Source organism: Grus americana, chromosome 1 (assembly GCF_028858705.1).
Source record: "Grus americana isolate bGruAme1 chromosome 1, bGruAme1.mat, whole genome shotgun sequence".
In the NCBI taxonomy this organism is placed as follows: Eukaryota; Metazoa; Chordata; class Aves; order Gruiformes; family Gruidae; genus Grus; species Grus americana.
Window position 1 is genome coordinate 134,864,331 of NC_072852.1, and position 25,875 is coordinate 134,890,205.

At 39.4% G+C, this 25,875-nt stretch overlaps 1 protein-coding gene across 5 annotated transcripts in view; it reads left to right on the forward strand.

Annotated features, from left to right (window-relative positions):
• CTPS2 (CTP synthase 2) overlaps positions 1-25,875 on the forward strand; it is an 80,077-nt gene that overhangs the window by 2,940 nt on the left and 51,262 nt on the right. For all 5 annotated transcript variants that reach the window (XM_054817720.1, XM_054817728.1, XM_054817742.1 and 2 more), the window contains 12 exons: positions 602-807; positions 3,298-3,468; positions 3,752-3,852; positions 5,665-5,781; positions 7,172-7,255; positions 12,640-12,720; positions 17,094-17,245; positions 17,499-17,631; positions 21,804-21,892; positions 22,665-22,759; positions 23,634-23,696; positions 24,231-24,274. In XM_054817720.1, the coding sequence (XP_054673695.1) occupies positions 642-807; positions 3,298-3,468; positions 3,752-3,852; positions 5,665-5,781; positions 7,172-7,255; positions 12,640-12,720; positions 17,094-17,245; positions 17,499-17,631; positions 21,804-21,892; positions 22,665-22,759; positions 23,634-23,696; positions 24,231-24,274 (1,296 nt within the window). In that variant the 5' untranslated portion in view covers positions 602-641. The remainder of the gene's footprint in view (positions 1-601; positions 808-3,297; positions 3,469-3,751; positions 3,853-5,664; positions 5,782-7,171; positions 7,256-12,639; positions 12,721-17,093; positions 17,246-17,498; positions 17,632-21,803; positions 21,893-22,664; positions 22,760-23,633; positions 23,697-24,230; positions 24,275-25,875) is intronic.

A 25,875-nucleotide genomic window follows, 5' to 3' on the forward strand; every position in this document is an offset into this window, starting at 1 on the left:
TCTATTGATCTAATTGTAAGACTTTTGGTGAAATACTTGATACAGTATGAGTTGGAGAAGCGAAAGCAGCTGAAAAATTGAGTGGATGGTATAACATTCTGATTTTAATAGATATTTGAAGATACAGTCACTATTTTTGAAGGTAAAGCTACTGGGTGAAGAATGTAAGTGTTCCGCCTAATGTAGCAATGAACAATCTTTGAACTAACTTCTCAAAACACATGTGAAATGATTAACTTCTTTAATTTAGAAAGAATCTAGAGTGACATTCATGTTGCCTAACCTGTGGTTCTAAGAGTTAGCTGGCTTTTCCTGTTCCAGGAGAGGAATAGGTCGGATGAACTGTGCCTCTTTGGCACCTCCACAGGGCAGTGTATCAAAATGGTCCCTGTTTTTCCATTGACAGTGGAGTAGACTTGGGTGCTCAGCTTACATATTGGTGCATAAGCTGGTAGAGATGAATCCTACTCCCAGATTACAAAATGGTGATTTTGTTGTCTGTTTCTGAAGGTCGTTTCAGCTTAGATTCTTTGCATACTGAGGCTGTGTTCTTCCCTGGCATGAATTTGCATTCATCAGATACACATCTTTGTCATTTTAGATTTCCAGCTCGAGATCAGTGTGCTTGTGCTGATTTTCCAATGAAGTACATCCTGGTAACTGGTGGTGTCATCTCAGGCATTGGCAAAGGAATCATTGCAAGCAGCATTGGCACCATACTGAAGTCATGTGGTCTACGTGTCACTGCAATCAAAATTGATCCTTACATAAACATAGATGCTGGAACCTTTTCTCCGTATGAACATGGTAGGAAGGGCAGTGTTGTTCCCTTTTGCATAAATATTTGTATTCACAGTAATGTGGTGGGTATTTTCTTGTTTTGTTTTTGAAAAACAATAGTATGGTGGTTATTAGTAATTTTATAACTGTAGAATGGTTTGGGTTGGAAGGCACCTCAAAGATCATCTAGTTCCAAACCCCCTGCTATGGGCAGGGACACCCTCCACTAGACCAGGTTGTCCAAAGCCTCATCCAACCTGGCCTTGAACACTTCCAGATAATCTATTTGGCAATGCAAGTTTGTTCCTTACTATGTGTTCTCAACGGCATTGTCTGCTTGAAGTAAAGAGAGGAGAAACCTCTTCAGTGAAGATACTTTTATGAGTAGATGCTTCCTTACTATGAAGTACCACTTTGTTGGGAAAATCCTAGCTGTAGGTCTTGTTCAGTCAGTGCTATCTTCAGTATGACTTGTATTATTCCAATTTTTTTTCTAATCTATACAACTTTTTTGAAACAACTCCTTGACAGTTACCTGGGTGCCAGTTCCTCTGGTGTGTCTTCATAAGAGTTAGATTAAGTTCCTGTTTTAGTCAGTGAGGATCTAGTCAAAACCATCAGTGAAGCTTAGAGAGCCAACTAGTGATATCAGTTTAAAGTGGATGCTTGGTTTGGTTGGTTAGTTGTCTACACTACGTTGGTTGTATTGACTACATTGGTGATGAGCTACAAGACAATCTGACATGCATTTATAATTTTGGATGTTCCTTCAGCTGTCTGTCTTGTTACTTGTACATTTATTGAAAACAATGGTTTTCAAAGTCCCAAAGTACCTTCAGCTAATAGATATCTCTGATTCTTTATATTTGTTGGATTTTGTCTGCTTGCTTTTAGTCTAGACCAAAATTTTTGGGACTGGAGATAAACATGTTTATCTCATGAACTGAAAAAAGACCACTTTGCTTTTTAAGTGGAGGAAGGGCACAGCACACCAGACCTCTCTCAAAAAGCCAAATTTAACTAATCCAGTAGTCCTGCACTTTCAGAAGTGCATCTGGTGGTACTTAGTTGGCTAGGGAAATTCTGCCTTTACCTTTGGTGGTAAGACTCCTGCAATCTCTTGAGACTGTGAGGATGTATTCCTCCCCTGGATCAGGTACAGGGGAGAGGGAACACTATGGCATGTAATTACCACATGATTCCCCCCTTCCCCTCCTCTCTGTTCGCTTAGGAGTTTCTTACTGCTTGTGAAAAAACACTGGCTTACTGGGTACTAAGTAGAAATTCACACAAGCCAGAATGGCAAGCCTATTTTGTTAACATTTTGGCAGAAATGCGATTGATTCAAAGGATTTTAATTTGGTGACTTCCAGTAAACTAAAGAATTTTTGAAATAATATTTTTTTTATATTCTTCAAAGACCTGCTTATGAGAAATGTTGGGTCCACTCCATGTCTGTTGGCCTAAATGAAAACTTAGTAGTACAGAAGAGGTACTTGGTGCCTCATGAGATCTTCCACTCTGTTGGACACATTGTGGTGTTTTTGTTAAACTGTTCATTGGAGTGTTGTATCTTGGTGGGATATATATTTCTGTAGTCCACCAGAACTGTCTTCAGGGAGATTGCTTCTCCTTTTTTTTTTTTTTTTTTTCTTCTTGTGCACTGGTCCCATAATTTGTTTAACCATTGATTCATTTGGTCATGGCAAAATGTTTTATGGTGTTTCTAAAGAGCTTTCCAGCCTTACCTGAGGATCTAGGAACTTCAGTTCTTCAGAAGTTGACTAGGTACAGAATTTAGAGACTCTTTAGGGGTCTAAGAAAAGTCTGAACCTGAAGGATATTTTCATTAGATTTTTCAGTCAGAAATAACACTTGCTGTGGACATAGTGAACCAAATATACAAGATGAAACAAATGAATAAGAAACAGTGATGACATTTGAAGAAGCATTTATGTTCATCATAACTTTACTCCTGATCCAAGCCTTAATCATTAAAATAGATTCAAGCAACAAGAATTTATAGTGAAGCACTTTGAACATGCGTAATAATTCATACTTATAAAAGCACAGTTTTTGGCTGCCACGTGTAAATTAATGTTTTATTTGTTTTTGATTTATGATTCCTGGAGAATGCTTTCTTCTGCTCAAGGATTGTAGCATATTGTTGAAATGCTGGTTAAATATTTTTAAGTCACTTAAATATTTTGGCAATATAACTTAAATTCATTTGCAAAACTATTTGTGACTGAGGGATAGGCATTCAATGTAAAAGTAATAACTTGGATATTAAGTCACACAGAATGACAGCACTGATTGAGTTGCGGCATGTGCTTTATTGATATGTCATTGTGATAGGTCATTTTAAAAAAGCTTTCTTCAATTTTAAGATAAGTTTGTGGTATTCCTGCTGTGTGCTTAATAATTTCTGATTATTTTATTGCTTTTTCCATCTGTTAAGGTTTTCCTAAACTTTCATATGTTATTTTAAAAGTTGTCGCTTTCTTTTCTTTTCAGGTGAAGTTTTTGTATTGAATGATGGTGGAGAAGTAGATTTAGATTTGGGAAATTATGAGAGATTTTTGGACATCAATCTCTATAAAGATAACAACATCACCACTGGGAAGATATATCAGCATGTCATTAATAAAGAAAGACATGGCGATTACCTGGGAAAAACTGTTCAAGGTGGTATTTTTAATTCTGTGGCATCCTAGTCCATTCAGTCTTCACAAAAGAGTGATCAAGAACAAGCTGCTCCTTGCTGCATCGTCTTATTCCTTTCTCCTTTCCAAGACATATAGGCATATTCCTGTAATGTTAGCCTTTTGGGTTTGAGGAGAGGCGGAATAGAAAAAGGAGCTAGTAGTTTCCTTTTGACTTTGTGCACATTTTCCCCCTTTTGCATGCAAAACCTGGTATATGGGTCTAAAATAAGATATGCTTGTCTTAATTTTGCTTTGTCTTGTAGTTGTTCCACACATCACTGATGCAGTTCAGGAATGGGTAATGAATCAGGCAAAAGTTCCAGTGGACGATGACAGAAAAGAGCCACAAATTTGTGTAATTGAGGCAAGTATGGAATGTTTTCGGATATATATCCACAGTGAACACAAAGAACTAGCTTGCTTTCTCTTTGCTACTTACTGTAAAAAGGTCAGGCTGAAGTTTTATGGAGAGCAACAATGCGAAGACATGTTTTATATTTGATTTGTTCTGAAAATGATAGGCGTGGTCTTATCCCTACAGCTTCTGTTTACTTGACTAAATCCCTTCTAGAATACTGCTGAAACTGAGCTGCTTAAGAGTTTATTAATTTATAAAATTAAAGCAGCGAGTTATTGTAATGTGAAATATCTGTTCCAAGATACAGACGTTTGACTGAAGCTATGTACTGTTAATTGTACTGAGAAAACTTGTGTAATATCTGAAGTCTCCTGCGGTCAGTAGGAGCGCCTATAACGTTCTAGCTTTCCATGTAGCTTCAAATGTCCATCCATGGTAATCCTTACAGGAATGTATTCAAGCACTGTATAAGTTAGTTTCCCATTTCCTGGTGTTATTTTTAACTTTTTCAATCACTTCACTTGCTGATGTTCTGCACAATGGAAATAATGAGTTTCACCCATCCTTAGGGCATTTAGGCAACTGGAGGAAAGGCAGTTGGTAGTCACTAGCATTGCTATTACAGTAGAAAATACAGAAAAAGGTTATACTTGAGAATTTAATTTGACAAAAGAATTTGACTAGATTTAATGCTAGAAGTGACCACTGTAATTAATAGTGTGAAAAAAATTTGTGACCCAGGCCATAGAATTGCTCAGTATTTCTTATGCAGAAGAATCTGCCTTGATTAAAATATACTTTTTGGTATAGCTGTAGATCTTTTTTATTATGTGCACGGTAAGAGTCAAACATTTCATTTAAAACAAATGTAAAAACAGTAAATACAGATGTTGCACAAGAACATTAATAAGTGATGAGTTTGTCAGTGCTTTAACTTCAAGTATAATTTTCTGTTTCCTCCATGTGAGGGTTTTTTCTGTTTTGTTATAGCTCCAGCCTGATAAAAATATTTTTCTTCAGGACTTTAAGGGAAATTGTAATGCTTTTCTATGGCAAAATCCTGAAGGAGTTAGGCTGAATATGTGTGTTCCATACAAATGTCAGAAGTTTTTCTGGTACTGGATGAACACAAATACGCAATTCTGTCAAAAGCCACTTGGTGGCACAGAAAGATCATTCTGAAATACAACTACTTCACAAGAATTACATGCTAAACATTGCTTTATTCAGTGCTTAGTCCACTGTAGTGCTTTGTGTCTTTGAAAGACATCTGCTTTCTGTCTTTAGAAGTAAGTTTTATCGTGGACTTAGTCTTGGGTTTTGGTTTGGTAATATTTCAAGTTTTATAATGTGAAATACTATTTCATATTGTTTATATGGCATTTATTGATGTTGGAAAGCTATGATAATATTGCTAAATGTCTGTATCTTATTGGTTGCAACTGTTTATTAATCTGACATACAGGAAAATAAAGTTTTTTCTGTACAAAAACCTTCACATCAGCTTAACTATTGATTACCTGTTCACCACTTTGAAGGCAATGAAAATCATGTGAGTGTGTATTATTCAGCAGTAACCCACATCTTCCCATGGGAAGCTTATGTGTATGGTGTAAAGTATGTATAACAAAACTGGAAAATTGTTTTATGTTTTCCACAGGAATATGCACAGAATGGGTGAGGATTCTTTGCAGAGTATGCCTGCAAATTTCAATTGTCAATATTTTTAAGATAATTTCAGAAAATTTGTTGAATATGTAAGAGGTAGACTTTTTTTTTCTTTCTGCCACTCTGACAGATTCAAGCTTTCTTTTTCAGCTGGGTGGTACCATTGGAGACATTGAAGGAATGCCATTTGTTGAAGCATTTAGACAGTTTCAGTTCAAAGCAAAAAGAGAGAACTTCTGTAATATCCATGTTAGTCTAGTACCACAGGTAAGTTATTAAAATCAATAAAATAGATTTTATTCTGTATTGAGCTTCAGATTTGTTTACTTCCCTAATTAACACTTTCATGCTGATGGGTTTTAGAAACAGAGATATGAAACCCAGCCACACTGGGGTAAATAAAGGTCTTGATAATTACTTTATTAATGTGAGAATCTGTTTTAATGTTCTAATTTACAAAAAACCCCAAAGAACCACACCAAACCCAAACAACCCAAACCCTTATGAACACTAATTTACCTAGAAGGCTAAATATACTTGTGCTTTGCACTGGAAGGTGCTGGTACATTATGAACCCAGTAAGAAAGGCACTCAGACTCTCTAAGATAACGTTTAAAATTCTGTTTCTTAGAGCTAACACTCTAAGGAGAGAGTAGTATAAATGATCTTACGTCCCTCTGGGTGGTGGGAAGCCCTGGTGGCGTAGTGTTGAGTGGTCTGCCTAGCACGCTGCATGTCAGAGCCACATCCGTAGAAGTGTCTCTCCCCTTTTGGTCCTTTGAGATAATAGATAATTTTCTTACAAGGGAACGACTGTATCATTTTTCTGTAAACAGAAAGTATCTTCTTGGCAGAACTAATGGTCGTCTCCTTAGATAAAGGCAAGGCTATGCAGGTGATGTGATGGCAGGTGGGAGCTGCCTGCGGGCTGCTCTGTTACAGGGAGCCGGCTGGTTTGTCCTGCGGCCAAGGGATTTGTGTAGCACAGGCCTGGGCTGCCTCAGGTGAACTCTACTCCATGTACAATGGTCTTCCAGTCAATACCATGTTTTTCTACAGGGCTAAAAGTATTTTTCCGTTCAGACTCTAGATTGTACTTCACAAATAGGTTTTCTTATTATTTTAAGAGGTAAGTATTCATTGGGGAGAATTTGCTAAGCAAAGGTTGGTAATGATGATATGATTGCACCTTGTATAGATAAAGAGAGTTATTAACTGTTGCAAATATGTGTTGGAGGATTGATCAGCAATTGGTGGGATTGATTCTGTGTATTTGAGAACAGAATTATTTACTACAGCTGATTATTTCCAAGGACAGTCACTGAAGGCTTTGTGCTATGTGGACATTCTCCATTTATTAGGAAAATCCAACTTTTGGAATATTCTTTTTCTCCTACCTGACTCAATTATACTGAAACTTTTCCTCTGTAAGAAAAAACAAAATAGACCTGACCTGACCTGACCTAGGGCCATGTGGTTTCTTCACAGAATTTCTTATATATCTAATAACAGTGGTGCCATTTCTGTCTTGTGGCTCTATTTGGATATGCTTAGTTCCTGCAAGTAGCATTACTTGCAATGACTTCTCTTTTAACCTATAACTGCTCTGTTAGTAGATTTTAGTTGCTATTTGAGCTTTCAAAATATGTCTTTCCAGCCAAATGCCACTGGTGAACAGAAGACAAAACCAACACAGAACAGTGTTCGAGCACTGAGAGGTCTAGGCTTGTCTCCAGATTTGGTGAGTCAATAAATACAGATATTTATTTATAGGTCACCTAGTACTGCACTTGCATAACCTGTGTTCAAAGTATAAGCCTTAGTCTCCCATGAGACACCAGAATTTTAGAAGATGTGCAACATGTATGCTGCACTGCTTCACTAAAGCCACAGGAAATCAATTTACTCAAATTTACTTCAAGTTTACTTAAGTCAACTAACTCCTTGCAATATCTTGGGACTGTAGCTGTGTTCTTCTAAAGCGATCTTTGCAGAAAAATCATTCTGCGCTGCTAAAAATAACCTAAAGTCTCAGTTCAGTTTGTGGGAAGACCTAGAATGCTTCTGACTTCTAACGTGCTCTCACAAATTTCTTTTTATGCATGATTAAGAAGAAGCAATCCTACCTTTTAAGTACAGCCTTTAAAAATATTCTCATTTGGAAATATAAAATGTGTGGGTGAATCTTGAAAGTAAGGTTCCTCAATTTCTTTCTTGTGTTGGACTTGTACCGTGTAGTGGAGTGAACCTAAAGCCAGCAAGTTTCATGTCATGCCAGTTGGCAAATGATGACAAATGCTCAACTTCCATTCTCTTTCCCCTGTGCTCTGGTAATGAGTATATGCTTATTATGTGCATGCAGTGTTTGCCTCCCTGGCACTTCTTGAGAGCAGAGAGGAGACATAAGTAGATTGCAGCTCCCTGTTGTGATACCTGTCTGCCATTGTAGGACAGAATGCCTGTCTGTCGAGAGGAATCGGGTTAGAGAACGTCTAGGCAAACTTGACATCCACAAATCCTTGGGCCCCGATGGGATGCACACACGAGTGCTTGTGGAGCTGGCAGGTATTATTGCTATGCCACTCTCAATCATCTTTGAAAGGTCATGGAGAACAGGAGAGGTGCCTGAAGACTGGAGGAAAGCCAGTGTCACTCCAGCCTTCAAAAAGGGCAGGAAGGAACACCCAGAAAACTACAGGTCAGTCAGCCTCACCTCCATCCCTCGAAAGGTGATGGAACAGCTCATTCTGAATGTCATCTCTAAGCATGTGGAGGAAAAGAAGGTTATTGGGAGAGGTCAACATGGATTCACCAAGGAGAAATCATGCCTGACCTATCTGATAGCCTTCTATGATGGCATGACCAGCTGGGTGGATGGAGAGCAGTGAATGTTGTCTACCTTGACTTCAGCAAGGCTTTTGACACGGTCTCTCATAACATCCTCATTAGCAAACTTAGGAAGTGTGGATTGGATGAGTGGACAGTGAGGTGGGTTGAGAACTAGCTGAATGGCAGGGCTTAGAGGGTTGTGATGAGTGGTGCAGAGTCTAGCTGGAGGCCTATATCTAGCAGTGCCCCAAGGGTCAGTGCTTGGTCCGGTCTTATTCAACATACTCATCAATGATCTGGACAAGGGGACAGAGCATACCCTCAGCAAGTTTGCTGATGATACTAAACTGGGAGGAGTGGCCGACACACCAGAAGGCTGTGCTGCCATTCAGTGAGATCTTGACAGACTAGAGAACTGGGCAGAGAGGAACCAAATGAAATTCAACAAGGGCAAGTGTAGGGTCCTGCACCTAGGGAAGCACAGCCCCAGACACCAGTACAGGTTCGGGGCTGACCTGCTGGGAAGCAGCTCTGTGGAGAAGGACCTGGGAGTCCTGGTGCATGACAAGCTCTCCATGAGCCAGCAGTGTGCCCTCGTGGCCAAGAAGGCCAATGGTATTCTGGGGTGCATTCAGCAGAGCGTGGCCAGCAGGTCGAAGGAGGTTATCCTCCCCCTCTCCTCTGCCCTGGTGAGGCCACATCTGGAGTCCTGTGTCCAGTTCTGGGCTCCCCAGTTCAAGACAGACAGGGAACTACTGGAGAGAGTCCAGCGGAGGACAACAGGGATGATGAGGGGACTGGAGCATCTCTCGTATGAGGAACGGCTGAGAGAGCTGGGTCTGTTGAGCCTGGAGAAGAGAAGACTGAGAGGGGATCTCATCAATGCTTACAAATATCTAAAGGGTGGATGTCAAGAGGAAGGGGCCAGACTCTTCTCAGTGGTGCCCAGTGACAGGACAAGAGTCAACGGGCACAAACTGGAACACAGGAAGTTCCATCTGAACATGAGGAAAAACTTCTTCATTGTGAGGGTGACTGAGCACTGGAACAGGCTGCCCAGAGAGGCTGTAGAGTCTCCTTCTCTGGAGATATTCAAAACCCACCTGGACGTGGTCCTGTGCAACCTGCTGTAGGTGATCCTGCTTTAGCAGGGGGGTTGGACTAGATGATCTCCAGAGGTCCCTTCCAACCGCTACCCTTCTGTGACTGGAGATGTTAACCTGCGTGGTCAAGTGTTGATAGTGATGCCAGGCAGCACAGCTTCAAATGCCAGTACAACCCCAGTTCAAATTTATGCTTCATATCTTCCTGAGCTGCAGCTGAAGACACACTCTCTTTGTAGGTATGCTTCAGGAACAGAAAAGGACAATTTTGCTCTTTTGTGTGAGGCTGCTTGTTAAGTCAAAGAATACTTTCCATATTTGATTCTGGAAGTTGTTGAGCAATTTCCATTCCAATAAAGTCCACTGGAAGAAAAAGCTTCTTAGCCCTTCTCAGAAATGAGAGTAGTGAGAATAGTCACTGCTTCTGTATAATATTTATATCCTCAAAAAGGAAAAATTATTTTTAAAAGGGTAGTCACACCACTAAATCTTGTATTGTGCTGCTTTCTGATTTTTTTTTTAACTCTTGCATTTTACATTTATCAAAAAGCATGTTTATAACTGCAAAACCAATGGCTTTATAAATAGGATACGTGAAGAATGTGTTAGGTAGCTTCAAATTCTTGTGACCTGGTAACTGTAATCAGCTTGTGGAGGGAAAGACTTTTATTAACGCAGTGCTGCTCTATATTCCAAACTTCAGGGCCTAAATTTCAAAATACCTCTTGAGGTGCTAATTGCATATGGAAAGTTGCATGTAATTTTTGAAGGCCTTTAAGATAATTGCCAGTGCCTGATGTTTTTTTTCTCCCAAATTAATTTTTAAAAGCCTGTTAAGTGTGTGTGTGTGGAATAAAAGGAAAACAGACTGATCTAGTGACTTTCTCACATCTTGAGTTCTTGCCTGGGGCAGTTCTGGGACTGCCAGAAGCATGTTTTGTTTTGTTTTTTTTTAAACTGCTGCTGTTGACCACTAAAGCATAGAGAAATTACACTCTGAGCAAAGCCTCTTGGTGCTGTTGTAAAGTTGCTTGGGCACTGCTTCAAGAAAATCTTCAAATGATTGCTCTCTTAGGCAGGGGCCCAAGGCCAAGATAGCACAGGGGGAAGCTCATAGAACAGTTCTCAGGAGGGCTTCCTTCATAAGCCGTGCTGCCAGGCTATCTGATCTAAACTTGGCTAGACCTGTTCTTAATACCTGCTGCCTCGCTGTCTGGTGCCAGGGTTCCCTGAGGTGGCATGCTGGGCCAGTTTCAGCTGCATATGTACAGGAGCCTTTCTGTTCTCCATGAGGTGTTATAAGCACTTAACGAATACGTTGCATCTGCAGATTTAATGGACTTTGTTACAGCATTTTGAAAACATTATATTCTTGTCAGTGCTGCCCTATTGTCGTCGTTTAACCCAGCAGCAGCCGAACACCACGCAGCCGCTCGCTTGCTCACTCCCCTCAACTGCAGTGGCATGGGGGAAAGAATCAGTAAAAAAAGTAAAATTCATGGGTTGATATAAAAACAGCTTAATAGGACAGCATATGAAGAGAAAATAATAACAACAACGATACAGGAATATACAAAACAAGTGATGCACAATGCAGTTGCTCACCACCTGCTGACTGATATGCCAAGCCCATTCCTAAGCAGTGATCGCAGCCTCCTGGCCAACTCCCCCAGTTACATACTGAGCACGACATCATATGGTATGGAATATCCTTTTGGCCATTTTGGGTCAGCTGTCCTGGCTGTGCTCCCTCATGGCTTCTCATGCACCTTTTCACCGGCAGAGTATGGGAAGCTGAAAAGTCCTTAACTTATTACTTAGCAACATCTAAAAACATCAGTGTTTTATCAACATCATTCTTCTACTAATTCCAAAATACAGCATTATACCAGCTGCCAGGAAGAAAATTAACTTTATCCTTGCCAAAACCAGGACACCTATTCAATTGAATTATTCCTCATCTTTGTATTATGTTTCTTGGAGATGCATCTTCTTCACATCACATCATGCTGATTCTGATGTTTTGATTTCTGTGACTGCCTTAACTTTAAATTTCTCTCAGTAAGATGGATAATAGATTTCAAAGTGGATTTAATCGTGCTTATACTATGAAGGTTTATGAATTATATCTTCAAACAGTACCTAATTTTTAAGTATAAGTTATGTTTAATTGAGTAGAATGTACAAATTGTTTCATAATTCTTTTTTGATTATTAGAATGGGCACTAATTTTCCCTTATACTTGGCATTGTTTTTCTGTTTCTAGAATTTCTTGCAAGGGTAGGGGAAGTTAATTAGACTTCATCAATATCAGTGTAGTTAAGCTGCATTCTAGCAAGGTGATCAAAGATCAGCTACAAGTTGCTGGACAAAAAAGAGCTTAATGCATTAAGTATAGGTGCATTTGCCAGCAAGATGGGGAAAATAATGAATTAATCTTTTAACAGGATCATCCTACTTACTGTTATACTTTCAGGATTCAGAATAACTTAAGGTAGTAGACTGAGTAATCAGTAGGTACATTGATAGAGCAGTTCTGCATTTTGAGTGGTTGCCTTAAGTTACATAATGCAAAAAAAACCCCTTCCAAGAAACACCAAAACACATGCTTACTTTCTTTATTGGTAAAATTATTAATGTGTTCTAAAATTCCTGAGTTTTACATGGATCAGCAAAATAATAGCAAAATAATTGCACCAGGAAAAAAACCACAAAATTATGAAATAATTTCCTCATCTTCAGCCTCTTTCTTTTTATCATGATGTGCAAATTAAGAATTACAAAAAAATGCTGAAGTACTGTAACACTAGAAAACATGTATGTAAGCTAAGTATTATTGCTCTAAATTTAGCTGATAAGATCACAATATTTCTTTTGATTCATCATATTAACTAAAGTCTCGCAACTCTGTAAGCATGAATAAAGAGTATTACAGTAGTAGCTAGAAGAAAGGAGAACATGAGGAAGCAGTATTACAGAGAATGCCAAAGAAAGATTAATAAAAGTGGGTCTGTGAGCAGGTGACTGATTTACTTCTGCCTTGCTAGCAGATATTTGTGAGCTGTGATATATTGTAGAACTCTAAACAGAGGGGAAGAGGAAAAAAGGCACATTAATTTCTCCATGACAATAGTGAGGAACTTCTATTGGTTTGCCTAATAAATATTTAAAGTGTTTCCTTCTGTTATGACAGATTGTTTGCAGAAGTGCAAAACCTATAGAAATGGCAGTGAAGGAAAAGATTTCCATGTTTTGCCACGTGGAGCCTGAGCAGGTCAGTACTTCAAGATTTTTGCATAATTATTTAAACATGTGGGAAAGCTTACAAGTATTTCTGTGCATTTCTGTTTTCAACTTTGGACTGTTTCATTAATATGTAATAGTTCTTACAATTTTTATTTTGCTGCCATGTACACTATAATACTTTAAAAAAATTGGGAGTTTATATGTTAAATTTTATGTCAAACAGTCATTAACAATTTAAATGCATGTTATGTAAAAAGTTAATAAAATAATAGATTTTAAGTGCATGGTTAATTTTTGTACATAGTTGTGAAAACTCTGCAGTTTCAAGCTATGGGTGGTTCTTGTCCATCAGTCATCTCAGGTGGTTATAATAATGGATGAACAACAAAGTGTGGTTAAAGCTAAAGATTTTGCTTATGTCCATGGATCATCACAGCCACATGAACACTTACTGTGATAATATATAATAGGCTGTTCATGCCCTTTAACATGCTTAGAACATCTACTGTATAGTAGATTTTATAATTCATGTGTGATTTTGGCCTTAATAGTTTGTGATTAATTGCTATTTAAATATTAATTTTGATAAATCAAATGCTCTAATATTTTTGCAAGTGAGAGCATTTTACTCTTCTATGTAATGGATAATATCAAAGGGATAATAGGTGCCAACAGTTATGCTGTATTTCAAATATGTATCAGTATTGACCTCTTTCTCTTCAGGTGTGTAAGAAAAAGCTTTTTATAGTAAGATTCCAGATGAGAACATAGAGGCTGGTGTAGCCCCCTGCCTTCCCCCTTCCATCTTACTCTCTGTGGAAGACAACACCCCTGAGCTAGCTTCTGGAAAATCCTTCAGGAATGCCTTTGTGGTTGCTCTCCAGCCAGAGACAGACAACTGGATGTTAAATAAAACAAAAATGGTGTGTGCTTTTCTGGCAGTATCAGGCTGTGTGTGAACACATATGTACTCAGATTCCAACTGCAGTTATTATGCCAGTCTAACTGGTCCAAGAGTCATGTGCATAACTGAACTTCCCTAAGAGCTCCCTGGCAGGGAGGGAGCTGTCTTCATGGCACTTTTTTCCAAGTTCTGCATTTTAGAGTAGAAGCTAAATAGTTGTACCAATTACAGCTTTCATGAAAAGCTGAGTGATCCCAGGCAGAGTACTGCATCCTTCTTACGCTGTTCAGGCTAGCTCAGGTGTCTATCCACAGCACTGCATTGTGATATATGTGTGTCCCTGGTGGTTAGACCCAGTGGACTGAACTGGGGTGCTGCTAGGTGCTGTACTGTGGTGAGGCCTTATTTTTAATTTTTTGGTTTTTTTTCCTTTTCATAGCTGTATTCAGCAGAATTCTGCAAAGCCATTCTTAAGTCCCCTGTGTGTCTTCAAATTAATGAACCACTTCTGGATTTCAGAAGACACTGGTCACCTGTCTATATATTCCCTAGAATGATCCCGAATTTCTTGTGAACCAAAGGATTAGATCCATCATCAGTCTTCTTCCTGGAGCTATGTGCAATGCCAGTAGAGAAGAAGCTGCCATTTACTTTGCGTCTGTAATGGTGGTTTACAATCTCAAGGGGATCAGTCTTTTCAGACCACCTTTCCCATTTATTTGCTGTTGTAGAATCACAGCATAGTTGAGGTTGGAAGGGAAGTCATCTGGTCCAACCCCCCTGCTCAAGCAAGGCCACCTAGAGCCAGTTGCCCACAACCATTATCCAGATGGCTTTTGAATATGTCCAAGGATGGAGACTCCACAACCTCTCTGTGCAGCCTGTGCCAGAGCTCGGTCACCCTCACAGATAAAAAGCATTTCCTGATGTTCAGAGGGAACCTCCTGTGTTTCAGTTTGTGCTTATTGCCTCTTGTCCTGTAACTGGGCAATGCTGAAGAGAGCCTGGTCCCATCTTCTTTGCACCCTTCTCTCAGGTATTTCTATACATTGATGAGATTTTCCACCCCTGAGCATTCTCTTCTCCAGGCTGAACAGTCCCAGCTTTCTCAGCCTTTCCTCATAGGAGAGATGTTCCAGTCCCTTGATCATCATTGAGACCCCACCTGGAGTACTGCATCCAGGTCTGGGGCCCCCAACATAAGAAGGACATGGAGCTATTCGAGTGGGTCCAGAGGAGGGCCATGAAGCTGATCAGAGGGCTGGAGCACCTCTCCTATGAGGACAGGCTGAGAGAGTTGGGGTTGTTTAGCTTGGAGAAGAGAAGGCTCCGGGGAGATCTTGTAGCAGCCTTCCAGTACCTGAAGGGGGCCTACAAGAAAGCTGGAGAGGGACTGTTTACAAGGGCATGGAGTGACAGGACAAGGGGTAATGGGTTTAAACTGAAGGAGGGTAGATTTAGATTATGAATTAGAAAGAAATTCTTCACTGTGAGGATGGTGAGGCACTGGAACAGGTTGCCCAGAGAAGCTGTGGAAGCCCCATCCCTGGAAGTGTTCAAGGCCAGGTTGGATGGGGCTTTGGGCAATGTGGTCTAGTGGAGGGTGTCCCTGCCTGCAGCAAGGGGGTTGGAACTAGATGATCTTTAAGGTCCTTTCCAACCCAAACGATTCTATGATCTTAATGGCCCTTTGTGGGCCATGGACTCTTTCCAGTATATCCATGTCTCTGTTGTACTGAGGAGCCTAGGACTGAACCCAATATTTCAGGTGTGGCCTCACGAGTGCTGGGTGGAGGGGAAGGATCACCTCCCTCAACCTGCTGGCAACACTAGTCCTAATGCAGTCCGTTGGTTGGCTCATGTTCAACTTGGTGTCCACTGGGACACTGAGGTCCTTTCCTGCCAAGCTGCTTTCCAGTCGGGTGGCCCCCAGCATGTACTGGTGTCTGGAGTTGTTCCTCCCCAGGTGCAGGGCTTTGCACTTTCCCTGGCTGAACGTCATGAGGTTCCTGTTGGCACATTTCTGCTGCCTGGTGGCAGGATGGCAGCATGACCCTCTGGGCTATGAGCCACTCCTGCCACTTTGGTGTCATCTGAAAACTTGCTGAAGGCATACTCTGCCACATCATCCATATCATTAATGAAGACGTTAAACCGGACTGGACACAGTACTGACCCCTTGGGTACTCTGCTAGTTACTGGCTTTCAACTAGACTTTGTGCTGCTGATCATCACCCTCTGGGCCTGGCCATTCCACCAGTATTCCTCACTGTCTGCTCATCCTGCCCATACATGAACAGGTTGTCTATGAGAATCTTACAGGAGACAGTGTTAAAAGCCTTCCTGAAGTCCAGGTAGACAATATCCACTGCTCTCCTCTCATCTGCCAGGCCAGATAAACTTCATCATAGAAGTTTATCAAGTTGGTCAAGTATGATCTCCCCTTGATGACTCGATGCTGACTACTCCTGATGATTTTCTTGTGTGCCTGGAAATGGTTTCCAGAACTGTCATAACTAGTCCATGAAGACCACATGCTGTCTCATCCACAGACTTCCTCCTAGTGGATCTCTTTTTAAATTAGCTTTTATCAAGTGACTCATCCCTCTTTGCTTCAGTGAAAAAACAAAAGCAGCATCTTCAGCTGGTTTCAGGACTATAAAAGTCTCCATAGTTGGCATGGCTGTAAGCTAGAGCAACTAGGTTACATCCTTAGGATGGTAGCTGCCGAGTTTGGAAGAACAGTTGGATAAGCCTTAGTCCTACTGTAGGAGGGCTGTGGTTACCCTATTCTTTTTGCTGTTTGCCATGTAAAGAGGCATGGGGCAGCATGCATGTGTACATACTTACATGAGGAACAGAAGTAACTCAAGGATAACTGAGTGTCTTTTACTTCTCATGTGTATCAGAGAAGAGAACACTTGTGCTCAGGATTCTGAACTTTGCGATCTCATGTAAGCCAAGTGCAATGAACTTAAGTGCCAGCAGCTTGGATGCGGTTTATAAATGTGTTCTTAACTAAATGGTCCTTGAATGGACTATACTCATTAATTAATTACATAATCTAATTCACTAACAAAACTCTTTTAGGAGACTTTATCACAACCTAATTGGGTCTGTTTTGTTAGGTTCCATTTGTGTTCTTTCTTTCTTCAAGTTTGTGAGAGAGGGAGAGAGAAGTATTAGCAAGCATGACTGCTTGTGTGGCCAGATGTTTGTATTAAAACTGATGCACTGATAGACTTGACAAGCTATTTTTGTATGATGATGCGATAAAGAAGTGAAACACATTTTTACCTTTTGGGTAGCTTTTTCCTTGTAGATTTAGTGGAATCTTAAATATTGGCTATGCTGCCCTGCTCATTCAAAATAAAAATATTAAAAATTAGAATGTACGTACAATACAAATATTAGAATGTACTATACAAAAAATTGAATGTATGTTTCCTATGAAAAATTTTTATGTAAGTCCTTTATATTATGCTTTTTTTTGTTAGGTGATATTTATCCACGATGTTTCTTCCACTTATCGAGTACCAATCCTGTTGGAGGAGCAAGGCATCATTAAGTATTTTAAACAGAGGTTAAATTTACCTATTGATGACCAGCCAAGTGATCTTCTAATGAAATGGAAGAAAATGGCTGACAGGTATTCTAACTCCTGCTGCTTTTCCTAGAAGTGTTCTAATTCCAGTTAGGTTTTTAGCTGCTGCAACATCATCAAACTGGACTGGGGTCAGTTGCATGCTGCCTATCAATACTTGTGAATAGTCTGGGTTTAAAAACATTGTTAGTTTTGAGATTTTAGAAGATGTTTTGTGAGGTTAAAGAAGCAGCAAACACTGTTAAAATGTTTTCTTTGTGTAAATTGATGTAATAACTGAAAAAATTGTTTTTGTCAGATATGAAAGGTTGCTGAAGGTGTGTTCCATAGCTCTCGTTGGCAAGTACACAAAACTAAGTGATTGCTATGCATCTGTTTTCAAGGCTCTGGAACACTCTGCGCTGGCAATTAATCACAAACTGGATTTAATGGTGAGGATATTTCTGGATTTCGCTTTCAGGAATACTTTGAATATACTCTGCTAGTTCTCATCCTGTGAGGCAGTTTTAATTCATGTGGAAATTAGTAAATGAATTATGCAGATAAATACAGACTGGCCAAGCATCTTGGTTTTTTTAAAAGAAGTGTTTACAGATTTAATTATTTTATTTGGAACAAAACTTGTCTGAAAGGAGTGCTGCAATTACCCAAAACTGGATCTGATGAAAAAGTAGACTTTACCTGCAAATATATATTTACTATCAAAGATAGGTTTCACTTGTTCTCATGGGACTGCTTATGTTAATGACATTAGCTTAAAGACCAGAGAAAATAGATAATTTGGAAAGCAGTTTAATTTATTTTTTAAAATCCACTGCCAGAAGCTGTTGCTCTTCATTTCAGTTAATATTTTTAGAGCTGTCCATTTTATCTTTAGCAGTATTCTAATGGTATGAGAATCGGGCCATTTTCTTGAAGATAGTAGTTCCTTGAATAAAGGACTATTTAGGGATCTAATTTGTCTCATTTTAATGAGAATAGAAAGTTGAACTACATAGGGAAAAACTGTTATCAGCTTTCTCACTGGTGGAATTATCAGCTTCCATTGCTGAGTTTTGTTGCTATGGATGGCAAGTCTGGGGCAGAGAAGCAGTGTGCAAGCATATGTTATTATCGCTTAATGGGTACAGAGGACAGTTTAGCTACTTGCAGTAGCAAAACAGTAATAAATGATTGCAAAGTATCAGCAATGGCACACTGCTTTAGAGTGATTAATTAAATTATAGAAGATAAATTGATCGAAGTAGGCAGTTGCAGGCTGTACTGCACTCAGTAGGTTTTGGTCTCTGCCTGACTCTGCACTTTGGTCACTGTTGAAAGTTGCTGAACCCTGTGACCTTTGTTGATCATTTCCTTTTTTGTGATATAAAAACCAGAAGATATGAGAGTGAAAATTTCTGTGTGTCAAAAGCTATGCATGGTTTGCTTAGATAATGCTTGTGCAAGGCTGTTTCACTCACCTCTAGAAAGTTTCTCACTGGAACTAACCACTTCTTTGACGAGGAAGGTCATTAATATCCAGGATAGTTTAACAGGTCGCTAAAGGCAGCAGCCCAAAGATATAGCCACCATTCTGTTGTCTCAGTCCATCTACCCCAGAATGAAGCAACGGGAGCACCTAGAACAAGCAGAAGCTTCTTTAATGAAGCACAGAGTGATGAATACATGGGAGTCTTGTTTACAGTGATATTTCCAATATCATTTGGGAGAAGACAAGTTCCCTAAACCATGAACGCTGAGTACTAAAGAAGGAATTTCTCATACCAGAAATGTGGTGACATACTTCTGTTTGCTTGAGAACACAGGTCACCAGGAATGTAGCACCTCAGGTGTTTTCAGTGACTTGGTGGAGAAGATGACTAGCCCTGTACCAAGATAACCAATTCTGTTTTGTACCCTCCATCACTGCTTGGTTCTGATGGACTGTAAATCAGATGGTGAAGTAGTTGCAGCAGCGTCTCATGATGTGGAATGTACTTTTCACTGTGGCTTGTGCTGTTGTGGGCTCTGAAATCACCCTGTTGTTTTCTCACAGTATCATTCTGCTGCTTGTCAGGCCCATCAGTCACCTGCAAATCCTTCATCTCTTGCTTCTCATTGTTGATGTCATCCCAGAACCTTTTCAAGTAGAGGAGGCATGCAGAGATGCACAAACAAAAGCAAATCTGAACTATTTTTCCTGTAGGACTTCTTTACTGAGAGAAGTCGGTTGATGTATTCTCTGGGGAGGGGGAAGAGGCCCTTTCTATCAAGAGAAAAGGAAAAAAAACCCAGAAACTGCTTATCTTAGTGTCCTTCTGCTCTTGTCTTCTGTAAGGTATGCTGAATGTTGAATAGTATAGAGACAGAGAACTGGTTGCTACCTATCATGTAAAACAGCTAGGGAACCACTCAAGAAAACAAAATAACTTCATGTTTAATAAGAGGAAATATTTTTTGACATACTGAGGAATTATGCATAGTGTTCACTGCTAAAAAGTATCTCTGAAATGATAAGGACTAAGCAGAATTCAAGAAAACTTTATGTGTTTATGTGACTAAGCCACCAATTGGTAGGTATCATGGAAAATGTAGGGAAAAAACCCAAACAAAACAACCACCAGAAACTCAGCTTAGGGAAGAGTGAGCTTATGTTTTAAAGCTTAAGCGGTCTCCTTTCCCTTGAAGGGAAAGGGGAGGAGGTATCATGGAGAAAAAAAAATTATATTTATAGGAAATAGATAAGCTTTCCTCCATGATAAGTTTTCTTCCATGATATACATACAGATATAGTTGGGAAGTACTCAGAGCAGTTGGACATACACAAGTCCATGGGACCAGACAAAATGCATTCCAGAGTGCTGAGGAAGCTGGCTGGTGTCATTGCGAGGCCACACTCCCATCAGCTTTGAAGGGTCACGGCAACTGAGGGATGTTCTTGATGACTAGAAAAGGGGAAATGTTGCACCAGTCTTCAAAAAAGAGGGTCTGGGGAAATGGCAGGTGGTCAGCCTCACCTCATTCCCTGGGAAGATTATGGAGCAAATACTCCAAAATGTTGTTTCTGTGTGTGTATGAAAAACAACGTGGGAAAAGCCAGAATTAATCCCTGGAGATTTTCAGATCCTGGCTGGAAATTGCCCTGAGCAACCTGCTCTAATTTACCTGCTTTGAGCAGGGCGTTGTGCTGGAGACCTCTCAAAGCCCTTTTTGACTCACATAATGTCACTCTAAATAGTGTTTCATACTGGCAGCTATATACTGGGAATTTTTTGGGGTATGTAAAATAACTTTGCTTTTGGCAAAAAAGTGAAAGGTACCAAGTCTGCAGATGTGCAGTTAGATTTGTATGCAACTTGTGTTAAGTTTGGTGGAGCTTTCGCATTAACGAGCATGTGAATTAATGATTGCTGGAGTTCCAGCGTGGTGCTGAACTGTTAACAGACAAGGGCCCACTATACTTACCTGTATGTGCTAACCTCCTTTTTAGTGCTTTTGTCCAAAGGCTGTCTGTATAATCCTGTGTTCTGAAGGAACTGCTTAATATTGTATGTGGCATCCAGCTCCTAACCTAGCATCCACGTATCTGAATGATGAAATGTTGATGCTGCTTGAAGGGATAAATGTGCTGGCTCAATATGTTTGGCAAGGAAACCACAATTAACTTCAATTGTAATTAGTTTCTCTTTCCAACCTCCCAGCATGATAAAGTGTCCTTTTACTTTATCCTATAGTATCCTACTAGTATAGAATAACAACATTCATAAGTAATTATTTTTCTGTTGTATTTTTTATGCCTTCTGGAGTATGGAAAAAGTAGAAAATGTTTGCTAGAAGGTGATCTTATCTGGAAAAGTTTCAGCAATCTTCTTGTTGGTTTCATTTCTCTGCACACAAATGAGTTCGGTCATTTCAGGTGATCTCATTTTTATGGGGGATGGACTGTACAGCAGGATGCTATTAATTATGTTATTCTGAGAAAAAGACTGACAAAACCAAGAATCAAACTCTTATCTTTTGTCCCTAGTGCAGTACATAGCCACCTCACTCATTTGCTCTAGTGGTACTTCAGGAGCTATGCTTATTAATGGCAGTTGAGATTCTAATGCGGTATTTCTAGTAGGACATAGATAATGAGCCTGCCTCCCTTTCTACAGTTGGTGCTTTCACTTCAATCCCCAGGAATGCTTTTCTCACAGGCTAGGCAATGCAGGTTTATCCAGTCTGTGATAAGATTAGATAAACTGCAACACCCAAAGGCTAGGAAGGTGAACACCCTGGCCACATCGCATTTGGATGCCAGGATAAGGTCAGCACCACCCCTTGATTGGTGCCCTGATTTTCATAGGAGAAAACCTGGGTACACAGCTATGGAGCATTCTACCAAGTGTGATTACCTGGAGGAGGCAGGCAGAGCTTTGGAGCTACGTGCAAAGAAAGGGGCATGGATTACTGCAACTAGAGCAAATACTGGGTCTTCAGTGAAGTTGCTATGGGTTTATTGGGGAATTCATTTGAAACTCTACTAGGTTTGTCTTAATGGTATTAAAACGTTGGTTGTATAGTGTATGCTGCTCTTTCTGTGGAAGAAATGACTATTTTATTGCATATTTTTCTTTATTAGTACATAGATTCAACAGAACTTGAACGTTCTACAGAAGTGGAGAACTCAGTGAAATATCACCAGGCATGGCACAAACTGTGCAAAGCAGAGTAAGTGGCATTGGGTATTCTGTATCCCAAATGCAGACTGTGATATTTATTTCATGTGATGAAGAATGATTGAGTAAATAATTTCTTAGTGCATCCAGACTTCTGTTGCTTACGTAAAGGGATAAATGTGCATGGTTGGTGATGAGCTTCAGCCAAGTATAGTATCAACCTATTTTCTCAAACTTTGCTTTAATTTCTTTTAGACGAGTTGCAGTTTTTGGGGTTTGTGGTTTTTTTTTTTTGTATGGATAGCTAGACTGTCTTTACAGTGCAGGTCAGTTGTCAAAGATTTTTCTATGTCAACATGCATCATAGTGAAAGGTGGTTAGATAAAAACTTAGTAAATGTGGTGACACTCTGCAAATGTCTCTGTTAAGAATGATTGCCAGGATTTCGGTTTGTATTTGTAAAGGTATGTTGTTTGTTGTCAAAATGCATTCATTTCTTCAGTATTACTTGGACATAAATTTTTGGTGTTAAAATCCTAGAGTTGAGAATATGTAGCTAGTTTATTTTAGCAATATGTATTTAAGCAGTAGGAATTTAACTGTGAAGCATGAGGTTGGTCAGATGAGAGTTGGGGTGGGTAGATGAGGCAAATCTCCAAATTTAGAGTTAAAGTCTGTGTGTTCTGAATAGTCATACAAAACATGCCTTTCGTGCATTGTGCTTGCTTCATTATAACCTGAAAAGTCTTTCTTCAGTTTGTATGGACTTCCTTTCCTGGCTTGATTCTACGTGTTGGTTGTTTTATATATGGCTGTCATTACAGTGGCATTCTGGTCCCTGGAGGGTTTGGAATTAGGGGAACAGAAGGCAAACTCCAAGCTATCTCTTGGGCAAGAACAAAGAAGAAACCTTTTCTTGGTAAGATCATTAGAGTCAGAAATTATTGTGTTTTGGAGGTGTATAGCAAGCTAATTGATAACAAGCTATTTAAAAAAACCCCTCCAAACCCCAACAAACACACACTAGGGAAGGATCCTGTCTTAGGGAAGTATGTGTGCTGTTGTGAATATTTGCCTTGTAAATAATGCCCAGGGTCATAGTGATGTACTACATCTGCTGTGTAAAGGAAGGAAGAAAAAGACTATCCCTGCTCCAAAGGTTTTATTTGCTATATTCATAGCACATAAATATGTGCTGTATTTATGTGTAGAGTCTTTGCTTCTCATTGTAATTAAATCAGCATCATTATAGATCTTAATCAGTGTGCAGAAAACATAGGTGTCTTTGGACACATTTGCTGTATTAAATAATTTTTGTTGATTTATTGGTATATTTTATTATGGTAAAGTCTAAAGGTGCCATCTGGCCTATAAGCTAACTGCTGTTTGTATAAGTGCCTCTGAAGCTTTGGTTCCTACTCCACATTTCTTATAATTTTATGACTACTTTGAATACTTGCCAAAGCAAAATTTGAATCTGAATATACACAGGCTTTCAGCTTCTCTTTGGCTTTACTTCATTTTTTTTTTTATTGGTAAAATAGATGGGAGGAAAAAATATTTCTGAAAGAGCTTAAAGCACATAATTGTGTCACATGTATTTACAGCGTGCCAAGTTTGAAGAGTGAGTTTTATGTTGAGCAGCCATTTTTGTTTTAGCTTTTTGGTAAGTCTGTGTATATACACTAGGTACCAAGATTTCTAAGCAGTCAGGTTTAAGACAGAACAGCAAGTGCTTTGTCAGTCCTGCTGTTTGTCCTGGTAAATTCCAGGGTTTTTGCTTTCTCTTCTAGGAGTTTGCCTGGGAATGCAATTAGCAGTTGTGGAATTTGCAAGAAACCATTTGAATTGGAAAGGTGAGCTTAGTATACTAGTGTGAATGTGATTTGCTTAAAGAAATTTTATTCTATATGTGAAATGTATATCTATTATTAGAACCATTATATAGATTCTATGATCATTAGGTACTTAGCTCTTGCAACATGATCATTTTCAGCTAAGCACCCTGTGCTACCTTTCTGTGCAAGGGAGTAGGAACTGCCAGACAGTGTGAGGAGTAAAAAGTGAGAAGTGGTTTTCTCACTTGTTTTCATTAGTTGGAGTAGCCAAACTATAGCCATTGCAGTAGTAGTATGAACAGATTTAGCTCATCAATAAATTTCTGCCACTAAGAGCTGAGAGGAAAAGGTTTTGGGAAGTGGGAAAGGGAGTGTGTGTGACAGGTCATGTGCTGCTTGTAGTTGCTTCAAAAGTGATGCAGTATGTGTTTCAACATACACAATTGTAGCTTAAATGCAGACAAGCCCTAAAATGCCACAGAACTGTTAGGAGTTTGTAGTGCATGTAGACCAATGGAAATGTACTCTGTTTGTTTTGAACTTCTGTTTCAGATGCAAATTCTACAGAATTTGACCCAGACACAAAAAACCCTGTTGTAAGTACTGATCTTTTTTTTTTTCCCCTGCATATGTTTTGTGAACGTACATCTTTTGTTAAAAAGGGAGTTACCTCTGTGTAAGTTACAGTCTATCTATATTTTTACATGGTAGGACATGAAGAGGTGTCGGCTGTCCCTATTCAGTATTGCTTAAAAAGGTATTTTCTTTTAATAGTCCCTTGCCTACACCTGCTTCCTTCTGTGGTTTGCCTTAGCTTTATTTTTGTAATTTTTCTAGCAGTTTCCTTGGCTGTAGACCGATGCTGGGAGTAGACAATAATGATTAAGTTGGCCTTACTAGAGAATAAAATATAAAGGGAAGCTGGTAAGTGTAGCACAAAGCTATCATCAAAATATAAATGTATATAAAAGGATAAGGATTACATGCAAAGCTGTAAAAAAAATTCTTGTCTTTCCTTTATAGAAATAGTATAAATAACCTCTACACCCCTCTTCCCGCATACATCTCACAGTCCTGCTTTTGAGAACAATTTCTATGCTGTGGATATGGCAGGGCTCTCCGTATCATGTGCCAACGGTAGAATTTTAGAGTGAAATTCTTCCAGGTATCTCCTAGTTCAGGAGAGTATAGAATCACATTGTCATAATAGTAAAACGTAAAAATTATCAGTAAGAGAAGGTTTTTAAGTAAGTGAAAAATAACAGGAAACTACATGTGAGTAATAAAGTAGTATCTTGGTGTAGGATACAAACATCTGTTCTAGTGATAAATTAAGTAGGTTGCTTATAGTGACCTGCTGTTTCTGTATCAATTTCCTTCGGAAGACTTTTGTTGGGATTTGTAAGTAAAACGTATTTTTTTTTCACATCTTAGTCTGCAACATGCAAATAGGAGTTTTTTAAAGGATTTGACCTGTTTGCAAGGTTGATTATATGCATAGGAGAGAGAAACTAGCCTGAACTTTTGAAGGTAAATTAGAGACCTTCAGAGTTTCGGTGTGAGACTTACTGCTAGAACTTGGTGGCATTGGGAAATATCCTCAGGTGAACAAAGGTAATGTTTGCATTTGGCATCAAATTTGTGGGTTTGACATTGTAAGAGGTCTCTTCTTCACCCTTCTTGATTGTATGTGAAGACTCTTTCTCTGGAGGGGTCAATTTCATAATAGCAATATGTTGTAAAATGTGGAAGATGTTGAAAGCTTAAGGTGAATTTTTTGGGAAGCAAGAGGGATAGTACAGAAGACTGATTCTGGGTCATCTTTGTTTTTAGTGCCAGTTTTATTTAACTTCTCATGACTGCATTTCAGCTAGTCACCTCAGATACCTTTCCAGGATGCAGTCAGATCAGCAGGAGGGGACGAGTCACCCTTTGGAACTGCCAGTTTCTCTCTGGTATTCCAAGAGTTGTTCACAGTAGCTAGCTCGGATGCAGAGCTCCCCACTTAGCTGAAGTCAGGAATATGGATGCTTGTCTGCTGCAGCCCTAGTGGCGGTTTCTTCTATTACAGAAATTGTGTGTGTTAGTACAATATATCTAGGACAAAATTTTATTCCACAAGTAATTAACTGAGTGATTTGCAGTTTGCATTCAAGGGCAAGTAAGGTATATATATTAAAGAGAAAATTATGTGGAC